The sequence below is a fragment of the Lissotriton helveticus genome, chromosome 2_1 (genome assembly GCF_964261635.1).
Source record: "Lissotriton helveticus chromosome 2_1, aLisHel1.1, whole genome shotgun sequence".
Classification (NCBI taxonomy): domain Eukaryota; kingdom Metazoa; phylum Chordata; class Amphibia; order Caudata; family Salamandridae; genus Lissotriton; species Lissotriton helveticus.
Window position 1 is genome coordinate 195,867,788 of NC_136059.1, and position 12,538 is coordinate 195,880,325.

At 43.8% G+C, this 12,538-nt stretch overlaps 1 protein-coding gene across 1 annotated transcript in view; it reads right to left on the reverse strand.

The window, feature by feature from the left end:
• Window positions 1–806: 806 nt before the first annotated feature.
• Window positions 807–12,538, reverse strand: part of UBAP1 (ubiquitin associated protein 1) — a 176,739-nt gene continuing 165,007 nt past the window's right edge. The window contains exon 7 of the mRNA XM_078674714.1: window positions 807–1,949. Within this exon, the coding sequence (XP_078530840.1) occupies window positions 1,809–1,949 (141 nt within the window). The 3' untranslated portion in view covers window positions 807–1,808. The remainder of the gene's footprint in view (window positions 1,950–12,538) is intronic.

Here is a 12,538-nt window from a genome sequence, read left to right on the forward strand (position 1 = left end):
CGGGGGAGTTGGGGTCGCTGAGGCTGTCATGAGGGAAGTTCAGGGCTCCGATGAGTATGCAGTCCATGGAGCCGACGGCGTGGGGTGGGATGGGGTCAGCAATGGTAGTGGTGAACGAAGCACGGGGGCGGGGGCAGAGGGGGGAGAGGGGGACAACAGGAAAGACAGAAAAACAGGCAAAAAGAGCAATAAGGCACAATAACAAGACACCAAAGGCACAATAACCAACACTAACAAGGACAGAACAAAACGGGCACAAACACAGAGACAAAGGGCCTCGAACACCTACGAGCAGAGGTGAAGCGGGATCAGCAGCACAACAGCGGAGCTGCTGGGGGAGAGAGCAGATCTCTGGCCAGGTGGTCAGAGGTCTTGCTCACACACCCTTGCAGCGGCGGCCATTAGATAGGGAAGGGGAGGGGAGCGCAGCTGAGAGGGGAGGGGAGCCGGAACAGGCAGGGGGGAGGGGCCACGGGGGCAGCAACAGCGGGAAAGAACCGGGCACGGAGGACATAAACTACAACAGGAAAAACAGGCAAAAGAGCTATTGCAGATATTTTCTGGATCTAGTCTGGCACCTGGGAGAATTGACATAGTGAGGAATCTGCAGTTAGTAATATCCATCATAGCCTCAGAAAAAGCCAGGGTGCTCTTTACCAATCCAACACACAGGATTATTGCAGGACCAAATTTAAATAACTGCATAACAAGGAGCTGGGTTGCGATGCACATCTGCCTCAGTAGATACTGCAAATATGGCTAAGCACAGCACCCTATAAAATTATTCACTTAAAGAGGAAACAAGATTGACTTTTTAGAGTTTATTAGTACCTCTTTAAGCAGAATCAAAATAATTAGCAAGTTATTTAAAGTTTTATCAAGACTGCTTATATTTTATGCTTTCCATCTTTAACAATATACAACATTATACACTTTGTACTATTTAAACAACCCTCAAAAAACGGTTTTCTCGCACAAGATGTAACTGGATATATAAAGTAATCTAGTACAGTGTGAATAAAAATAAATTGCAATGAGTTTGTAGTCTTTGTTTCAGGAAAGTGCTTGAAAGGAAAGCCCTTTGCTTCCAGAGGGCTGTTTAACTTAGAGACCAACTCTTCAAGAAAAAGTCATCTGTGCAAACAAAACACCTGATGAGCACTGGAGAGCAACAGGAGTTCAAAGGACATGCTCTCAGGCCACGTTTCTTTGAGGTTGCAGAAAATGAAGATACAGGTTTGATCCATAGGCGCCATCCTTGCAAGCGCAGGAACAGGCTGGTCCAGCAGGCTCTGTACTGTGGAATTCATGGGAGAGAAACCAAATAGGACAATTCCAGACAATGTTTTATGAATGTCAAAATAAAACAATCTATTCAAGAAAAGGTAATGTTACTTCTTTCAATGTGAGGAAGTTAGGCCATAACAAGTATAAGCCAGATATAGGGATCTGAAAGAACTTCACCCCAAGCGAAAAAGCCCTCTCCACCCATTTCAGCAGGATTCCTCAACAGTGAGCATGTTGTCAGGCTACATACATCTCAAGTAAACGGCCATGCAATCTTATTCCGATGTCTGAAAACGGACGCTTTCTTGTTTTCTTCATTGGGGACAGCACACTGTAAGTAACTTCCACAGACAGGCATGGGCTCTGTTCATTTCTCTAAAAAGGGCAAATGAAAGTATCAAACAGTTTCTCCGACATATCCCTTCCTAAAAGGCATCAGACGCTCGGAAAATAAAATTAAGTTAGCAGTTTACAAAGGCTGGATTCATCCCCATGAAATATGCTCTGATTCTTCAAGACTCTCAGCTTCCGCCAGCACGGGTCATTAGTTCCTCCAAAGCCTTTTCCTGGTCATTGTTATGTATTAATAAGACTTCTTTAATGTCTTTCTGTTCAAAGCCCATTTCTTTAAATTTACTTAGGAGCTGAAGGAACGCCATTGTCTAAAGAAAAAGAGAAACAAAAGGTTTACAAGTCAGACCGATATTTAAAAGGATGCAAAAATAAAGGCTTGGAAGAAACTATATTAGAAAATGGCCACAGGATGAAAAACAGACACTAAAGACGTATTTTAACCCCTGTATTGCAGTGGACAACCACTTGATATCCAGAGTTACAAATCCCTCTGCAGTGCGGAGGACGTCAACGGGTTGTACATCGGTGGAGGTGCGAAGGATCCTCCAGTGCTTGCATGGGAGTCTTTCCCCATCACTTGGCCGAGCACGTTCGTACAGCATAGCAAAGAGTCATTCAATTTTACCGAGGCAGAGTTTGCGATCGGCAATTAGAGAGGCAGGAGAGTAGATATTACTGTCCCCATTGCTCATCTCAGCCTGGCATGTGTTTTCCAACTTGTTTTATATACAAAAGTGAAGTTCTGTGCAACTGGCTGAAGGGGAGCAGAAATATTAAGTTAGTATCCGCCTTCAAAATACTGTGCATGGATACCTACCTTCCATGCCCCATTACTTTAACTGTGTAGCCTTTCCATTGGTTCCATCTAATTTGGGAACTAATATCATAATCAAAGACTTTTACTTCCTAAGTTAGATTTGAGCCATCGTGTTTTTACTGACTTGCTACCTTTCTCCTCAGTTAAAACGTGGCAGATGTTCCGTCCTTCATATTACAAGTGAATATGTATGGTGGTACCTATCATAGTCAATGCACTGATCAATGGGAGAGACGTTAGCCATGTTTTGACAGAGTATCCTATGCACCAACTTCTAAGGCCCATAGTGCTTCTGAAAGTGCTCTTTAGGGAGCTTGAGTCTACCCAGAATGTTGATCTACAGTGTTCAAAAATAGATATGCTCACACTGTCCAGGGAATGGGCAACAAGTGCATTCTCAAACAATCCCAACTTACTTATACACACCGGAAGAAGTTGGATTTAGTGCCATTAGTGCGCTAAAGCTGCATGAAAGACGAGCCTTCCTGAGCCGGCTGCCACGTGGAGGTGTTAGTCATGTGAACACCGTATTAGTCAGGACTTCGAGTGAGAGACAAGACAAGGTAGTCAAGCTTAGTCTCGGCTTGCTTTCACAAGAGTCTTGAAAGGTAGAAGGAAGATGGTCAAGGTAGGAGTGGCACACAGATGATGGCAGCAACCACGATTAATGGTTGTAACAAGGTGTGTGGCTATTGGCTGATGATATATAATGTTGTTGGCTGCGGGTGTGATAGGTGTTTCAGTCCAGTGGGTGAATGAATGTAAAGGCCATTTGAATGATGCAGTTTGTTGATGCGAGTGTTTGGTGATAAAGGGAATGGGAATGGAACTTAAAGTGGTTGATGAGGACATGGCTTTACAGCTTGCAAGCTGCAAGTCATGGGTTTATTATTTTGATATTCAAATTACATTAACAGTTATTGCTGAGTTTCGATTTACATGAGGTCATTTTTTAGTAGTATTAACTTTTTCAACCATCCACTGACACTGCAGACAAATTCAACTGTCCAGAGTATTTGTACTGGATGGCTGTGAAATTTACTATTAATTAGAAAAGCTCAATAAACATTCAAATGTCTGTTGGTTCAGTTAAACGATTTCTCCAACACTTGTGAATTCCAAATGTTGAAGATACTCAACATCTAGTTAAGCTGTCTCTCACATCGCTGAGGTGCAGGAAGCAGCACCTCTGGCAGCCAGTCCCGTTGTGGAAAACAGCACAGGCAATGTCATTGATATCTTATGCCCCCATTGTGACTACAGCGGTGTGGGAGCGGGGGACGGTGACATGCTGGATTACAAGTTGTAATCTGGGTACTGCCTTTCAAAGGCTCATAGGAGTGCCTTAGAAAGGCAGAGCTGTGAGCCCGCCACAGTGGGTTCCAGCACGACATGGACTGTTAAGTCCATGCTGTGCTGGAACTGTGGGTGAATGCAGACGGGGCACACCATGAGCCCTCTAGCATGCATCCCTAAGCCCTAAGGGACCCTACCGCCAGCATTTTCATGGTGCGAGAACCGCCATGAGACTGCTGGTGGTCAGGAAACTCATAATATGCTTGGTGGTGCAGCAGAGCCATCACCAAGCATATTGCAGCCTCAAGACTGCTGCGCCAATGCCAGGGAACAAGGATCCCTGGCGGTTGCAGCTGTCCTATGGAGGTCTGACCACCATATTCATAATACGGCAGTTGGAACACTGGTACGGCAGTCCATGACTGTCACTGCACCACAACCGCAAGTGGGTGTTCCTATGGACAGCCAAACTCGTAATTAGGCCCTTTGTTTTTTCTAACCTTCAATGCCAGTGTGCAGATCATCTTCTAGATCATGAAAATCAACTGAGAGGAAGACATTAGGAGCCACCCTAAAATAAATTCCCCACACTGTTGCCATTATCAACAGTTCGGATAAAGAAGACTCCAGGGCAACAAAATTGAGCATCTCCTAGAATGCCTACAAATTTCCATACAAAACTGTGCTTTCATTTGGTTACAGTATTCTAGCCCTGTGTCATTGAGTGCTGAGGGAACTATCACAATTCTAAACTCAGTTGCTTGTGCACATTTCAAGAAGATACAGGTTTCCTTCATACCCATTTCTCATTCATTAGATGTTACCATACAAATTTGCTGCACGGCTGGTATACAATGCAAAATCATTGTAAGTTGTGTCTCAGCTGCTGGCTGTGGGTATCACTCGTTTCTAGACAATCCACAAACAACTATCTATTGCTGCGACCAGAAGGGTTTAACAAACAGTACATTACAATTGTAAATCATCCACTGGGTCAAAACTTACAGAAGATAAAATGGTCAGATATTTATACTTGTTCCTGTCTTTTTTGTATGTTTTTGATTTCAAATATTAGTTTTATGGGGAATCCATCAATGACTTACATAAATGACTCCCAGCCGAAAGTTCAACTTCACCTAGTTTTCAGACAAGTATAGCTTTGCAGGTTCAACAATGGGTACCAGGCACTTTTCCACTACAAACTGCAAATAGGTTCACTCTGCTTGTTCCTGAAAGCTGGTGATCCTAGTAGAACAAAACTATTGTTGATGCTATGTTTAGAAAAATAAAAAATGAATTGTACAGCACTTTTCCCCCCCAAAAGGTTTTACTATTAATGCGTTTATTTTTTCAGTTCCCTCTAGGGGAATCAACTATCCTTTACTCCCTTTAGAACCGCCAAAGATGTGGAAAAAAAGAAAAACTAATTTGGCCTTGATGCCTTTTGTGGAAAAGAAGTTATGAAGACTGTCGTGACCCGACAGTGTGGAAATGGACAGTGGGGCATTAGGACCCTGTGGGGCCTCAGGCAGAGTGACCAAGTCACCGGACACCAGATCCGGTGACGGGGACAGGAAGGGGACACACAAAGGCTAGGAGGCAGATGGCGACGGACGTGCCGACCAGCAGCTGACCAGATGCTGACCCGCTGTAATGTGCGAGGCAAATAAAGGAGTATAAGATGAAACTGTGTCCCGTGTATGATGTACCTCCCGGCGCATGAGCAGAACACGACAACTGGCGACGAAGGTAAAGAAACGGATCGACGCGTGGATCAAAGTGTGTCCAGCAAGTACACCATCGTGAAAAAAAAGAATAAAGGTGCTCACCCTGGATGCGCCGCAAGAAATATGGAAGACGGGAAGAGCGACGCGGGAGCCCGCCAAACAGCGACAGGGGAAAGATGCAGCAGATCGCGGTAAGAGCCAAGACAAAGCGCGGGCCTTTGAAAACAAGGCGCGAGGTCCCGCGAGAGCTCAGGAGTCTCGGCGGCCATCACGAAGTCAGGCGGCTGAGCCAATGAAAAAGGGGAAACGAATGAGGAGGCCATCATGTGGTCAGGAAAAGCGAGATTTCGATCGCGAAATCTCGCGAGATAACGGCAACATTTTAAATGGGACATTGGAGAAACAGGCCATAAGGAAAAGCGGGGCTGCCATTTCAAGGCCAGGCGAAGTGAAACAACATTGAAAAAGAGACAATTAAAGAACACGAAGAGAAAGAAAGACAAAGAGGCAGAAAGGGACTAAAGACCCCCACAACAAAAACATAGAAAAAAAAACAAGGAGCAAAAGAAGACAAAGGAGAAGAAAAGAAGTACACCCAAAAGCCAGAAACAGAGAAATAAAAGGCTAAAAGTAAGGAGAATAAAGAGGCATAATAAGAAAAGGAAGAACAAAGACGACCAAAATATTGTGAGAATGACGGCGGACATTTGAAGGGGACATTCAAGGAAAGATCATAGAAAAAAGGAGAGCAGCCATTTCAAAACAAGGCAAAGGGCACAGAAGAAGAAGAACACAAGACAAGGTGAATTAAGGAGAACGCGAGCAAGAAGAAAAGACAGGAAGAAAAAGAAGACAAAGAAGAAAAGGAGGATGAGCACGGAAAAGGTCTGAAAAGGGAGACAAAGGAAATTAATGTCTTGATTGAAGAATAAAGGAGAAATAAAAGGCAAAAGAGCGATAAGGCAAAGGAAGATGATGGTGCAATAAGAAAAGAGATTACCAGAGAATAACAAAAAGACAAATAGAGAAAGAGAAAGAAGGAAAGAATATATACACATATAAGAAAGAGAAACAAGAGAGTGGAAGAAGCCAGAGAAGGCTACATAAAAGACAGAAAAGAGACCCAACAAAGAAAAGGAAGAAAACAAAAAGGAAAGAAAGCAGAACAACAAAGAGAAACAAAAGGACAAAGATTACACAAGGACAAAGAAAGAGCAAAGGAGAAGTTACAAAGAAATAAAGAAAAGAAGAAAGAGGAGTGAAATAACGAGGAAAGAAGGGACCAAAGAAACAGTAAAAGAAAAGGCTAAAAGGACAAGAAGAGCCCAGAAAAGGTTAAAAGGACAAGGAGAGCCCAGAAAATGCTAAAAGAAAAGGAGAATAACAGAAGAAGAAGAAGGAAAAAGACACAAAAAGGACACAAGAGAAAAGGACAAGGAGAGCCTAGAAACGGCTAAAAGGACAAGAAGAGCCCAGAAAAGGCTACAAGAAAAGGAGAATACAAGAAGAAGAAGAAAAAAAAAGGACACAAAAAGGACACAAGAGAAAAGAACAAGGAGAGCCTAGAAAAGGCTAAAAGGACAAGGAGAGCCTAGAAAAGGCTAAAAGGACAAGGAGAGCCCAGAAAAGGCTAAAAGAAAAGGAGAACAGAAGAAAAAGAAGGAAAAAGAAAAAAGGACACAAAAGGGACACAAGAGAAAAGGACAAGGAGAGCCTAGAAAAAGGCCAAAAGGACAGGGAGAGCCTAAAAAAATAAATTAAAAAAAAGGGTAAAAAGGAGCAACACGGAAAGACATACCGCAGGAGAAAGAGCAGCAAAAAAAAAAAAATAATAAAGGAAGAAGAAGAAAGGACAAAGACATGCAATGAGCAGAGCGGACAAGCGCCACCAAGGAAATAAAGGCAAGAGGCACCTCAGGGCCAGGACCAAAGGTGTTGAGACAGAAATAATATAGAGACAAGACAACAAGTTCTCCAAAGAGTCACTGGCGGTGACGAAAGTGAAAGGATAGATGATAACGGCGGCCGACGAACAACAACGAATAACAAGAAACAGATAGCATTTCAAGGACAAAGAAGGCAGAGGAAGAAGAAATGGCAGCGACAACGGCAGCCACATGGACGGTGGAAGATAGAGGACAAGGAAGCAATGGAGACACTAGATTCATGAAGAAATGTAGAATGACAAGTACTCTCTCTCTCTCTCTCTCTCTCTCTCTCTAATTGTGAATGAGGACTATGGTAAATGTGCCACGAACTTTTGTTTGCAACAAGGGGGGAGGTGTCGTGACCCGACAGTGTGGAAATGGACAGTGGGGCATTAGGACCCTGTGGGGCCTCAGGCAGAGTGACCAAGTCACCGGACACCAGATCCGGTGACGGGGACAGGAAGGGGACACACAAAGGCTAGGAGGCAGATGGCGACGGACGTGCCGACCAGCAGCTGACCAGATGCTGACCCGCTGTAATGTGCGAGGCAAATAAAGGAGTATAAGATGAAACTGTGTCCCGTGTATGATGTACCTCCCGGCGCACGAGCAGAACACGACAAAGACTTAAGCACGTGGTGCCCCAAACATCAAGAAATGGCTCCGTACCGGGTGGGGAGGGCGACACGCCAAACAATGAAAAGTGAACATCAGAATGCATGGCATGGCGTAACACAGGCCCCCGCTGTGCGGGGGGGCCCCCTCAGCACAGCCTTCCGGCCGGAGAGCTCCTGTATGCAGTTGTACTTTATAGGGGGGGGGGGGGGCGACTCAATAAACCCTCATGCCTTTCTCTGCACCTAATTGTTATATTAGAGCTTTTACATGAAACGATCTTACCGATCGTTTGTTTGTATTTAAAAGCTGTAATAGAAGAGGGCTCCCCGGGGCAGTATTCGCATTTGTGCGCGTGGGCTGTTCCAGGTCGTCTTTTCAAAGAAGCAATACATATCAGGCAACATGCTGTACTAGCCTCAGGCAGTCCAGCACGTCAGAAAAGGGTGAATAGGGGCCTGTCCCTCACGCGCCCTTATGACCCATCAGAAGCCACGATAATGGAAAAGGACAGCCTTCCGTCCTATCTGAGCTTCTGATTGGGCACAAGGGTCTGAGCCTCGCTCTGGTGCACTTTTTACTGCATCTGGGCAGTTGGGAATCGTGATTCGTGAAATGCACGTCAAGGACTGCCTGGGGTAAGTTGCACCTTATGTGTATGTCTGAGAGCATGTACATATTGTTTGTGTGTCTGCGAGCCTTCACTAGTGTATGTGTATTTGAATGTGTGTATGCGTGAGATTGTACAACATTGTATAAGCATACGTTTAAAAAATGGCCTGTGTTGCAATATTACCTGCGTCGCATCCCTTCGTCCATATAACTTCTTAGGAAGCTACAAAAGACATTTCAAACGTCCCGCCCCCAAAAAAAAGAAATATTCTGCCAATGCATGCACCACAGAGAACAGTCAGTAGCAGTGATAAGGGTCATACATATCTGGTTTATATGGAATGCTACAGACAGATAAATAGAAAACTCTGATACCGTTACATTTCTTATGTGAAAAAGTGCAGTTTCACAATGTTTGTTATTTTCGGATCTATGGCACAGCTCCACTTAAACGAGCACCATTTGGAACAATTAACTCTGGTTGTAGTCTGAGCAAAATCGGGGGCCTCATTGAAACGTAATGCTAGGTGACGTAGCAATCAGGCTCAATATAGCTCAATTTGCAGCCTCAGCTTTAGTTTAAGGTGTCCAATTGGAATGGCCTTTGAGTTTACCAATCGTTGACTTAGGTGCTGCACATGGTTATAAAAATAGAACGTTATTACAGAATTGTTTGTGTATATAGGTTAGGATAATAAAGGCCATTACAAGCCAGTGAAGCGTGGAGTAGAAATTGGCCCAGACAGACGGGCTGACAACAGCAGATACACAATGCGAAAATAGATACTGCGAAGGAGTGTAGTTACTTATCTGTGTCATAAATGTACATTTAAATGTACTGATGTGTGTGGAGGGGGTGCATCACGGGGAATTGCGTTCATGGAGCACAAAATATGTGTTAAAATAGCTGAAAAGCAGTTGGAGATGCTAGTCTTCCAATCAGCTTCTTCCTTACCTTTGTTTCTCCCTGTCCTCTTACTCCTTTTCTCCGCTTTATGTTGCTTTGCCCATTCTCTTCTCTTTCATGTTCCTTGTTGTGCCATTGTCCTCCCTTTCCTCTTTCTTTCTTGCTCTTTTCTTTCTCCTCTTTTCCCTCTTCACTTTCTTGCTTACAATCTCCTCTTTACTTTTTCTTTCTTCTTATCATTTCTTGTCCTCTTCCTGCTCATATTCACATAACTCATCCCATCTCTAGTTCCCTTTTACTTTTTCTCTCCTACCCTTTTCCTCTTTCTTTCTCTCCCCTCATGTTTTTACACCGTCTTCTTGTTTTTGCATGTTCTCTTCCCCATCTGCTTTTCCTCATTCCTTTCTTCCCTTCGATATTCCCCTTATATTTTATTCTCAAATTGTTTATTCTCACCTCCTTCTTGCTGTCTTACCATTTCCATTACCAATCTTCACCATACGAACATCTCTCTATTAACTCTTTCTCGCCTCTCCTTTTGTTTGCTCTCCTCTCTTTACATGATCCTCATCTTTTCATTCCATCCACTTTTCTCCCACCTCTTTCATTCTGCTCTTCACCTTTCTTTATGTGTTTCTCCTCTCCCCTTTTCATGTCTTCGGTCTATGTTTTCTCTCCTAATTTGCTCTCCCTCATTTTCTTTTTCTAGTTTTCACAATTTTGCTCATTTTTCCTCTTCTTCCTAAATGTACTCCTAATGCACTTCCCATCTCTTTAACACAGAGCCTCACAGCCCATCTAGTGCCACACACCTAAATTCCTCGCATACCTGAAAATAAATGGTACACCAGTCTAATATTCTTGAGAATGTGGATATGTCACAGCATCACAGACAGCTCCCGCCCATCATTTGAAACCCTCTCTATTACACCACACTCATGTCTCCCTATCCATTACTTCACTTCCTCCTGCTGGCTCCTCTCATCCCCTATCACATTCACCTACAAGGTCCCCCTTACTCTGTTCTCTTCACTCTTTTCAAGTTTCCCTCCAGTTGTAAACCTCGTCCCCCGGTCTCCCTCCCCCACACTCCCAAATTCCCCCACCACCAACTACTATACATGGCTCCTGGCCATCTTCCACATCAGAACTTCCCACACAACAATACACCCAACATTATACCATTTCCTATAATCTCAGCTCACATAACCACGATTCTTCTGCAGTTGGCTAAAATACTCTCTACTGTGGATTCCTCTCTTTCTCGTGCTCGCTCTCCTGCTTCTCCCTCTCCTGCTTACTGTCCACACTTGTTCCAAACCATCACTTAGGCAACAACACGCCACCAGTAAAACTAAGACTCCAAATAAAACTCACTGGCTACTTCATCCCTCGTCCCTACTTTGCCTTCTCTTCTTACTGTACCACAATATTCCTTGGCATACAACCCAGGTCACAGCATATCAAACTCCACATCTAGAACACCACCTGCCTGCACAATTAGGCGCATGACTCAACACTGCAGAGACATGGTCAACAGCATCACTTAATACATCTCACCATACACCACCAGGTCACTCTTGCCTTAACTCACTTCTGCATACCACTAGCTTACACAACATAGACCATCGTATCACTTGTGACTTACACATTTCAGTACACTAATCTATCACACCCCTTTCAGTGGCGATTGTACTGATTAAAGACCAATACATAAAAGTCCTATGTAAAAGCATATTTACAGAGAGCGAACCTTGCCGAAGGACATAAGTGCGCTTCACCAAAGACACAGGCCATGCTCCATTTTTTGGCACAAGGAGATTTTCTGAGTTTCAAACCTGCTTCCTAGTGTTGCATGAATAGCAGCCATACCCACTAGGCAACATTGCCTTCAACATTCACTCTCCCCATCAGACGTCAATACAATTAGTCAACTTAAAGGAAATTCTGTTGTAATGCCCACCCTATACATGGCCTAGCAATTTAGCTCATTCTCTTTGCCGTCTTGCTTAGTCAAAATCAAAAACGTTATTTACGCCTCACCACGTTCTAAATCCACTAGCCGCCCCTGCCTGATGGAGTCCAGAGGGGGGCCCCCTCCATGTACATGGCAGGGGGGCCCCCTCAGGTTTCGTTACGCCACTGTGTACAGTATTTGCATAACCTCCTTTTCGATGTCTGCATTATTCTATGTTTTCTTGGACATTGCTATAAGGTTATCACCTCCTTCAAACAAAGCCTAAATCTCTTGATGATGCTCTATGTATACACATTCAGCCATGCTTCCAAACCCTGATGATTGCAGAAGCAGTGGTTTAGTAGCAGCATAACCAGAGGACAGAGTATTCACAAGATTCTGGTCAAATGAACCGAATACAGCAGTATTTCACTTTCAAATGTTGTAGTTTTTCTACCGTTTTGCATGCTTCACAAGGCCTCTGCATGAACTCACAAACTTCCAACTCAAGCGTAATACCCAACTCCTATTAAATTAGTATGCTGTCTGAAAAAGTGCCTTGTCAGGAGTACTACGCGCTATATAAACAAAATTACATTATTTTTCACAAAGGAATCTCATTATTATCCAATAGAAGTACTGGAAAAGGAGCAGGACGTCCCTAACTAGCACTCGTGATTCATTCATGTCCCCTGACTGAAGCCTCATGGGTGCATTGCATCAAATAAAACTCTAACAAGGAGCTTTAAAGTTAGGGCTCTCTTCTGTAGCAAGAATCTCCCAAGAGAAGGGCCTTCGATCAAAACTGAAAGTTAAGCTTTGCTCTTATCCGAACAAATATGCTTGCAGAGACAGTCTGAAAGACAAGCGCAAAAAACGGACATTACTGCGGGAGCGACCATCGAAAAAGCTGAAATTAGTTACATGAAGTGCGGGAGTCATTCATTTAGCGTGGGGTGCAACTGTTTTCCTTCACACCTTAAACTTCAAATTCCCTTTACAAGCCAATTTCAAGTAGACATCTGTAAGCAATTCTCA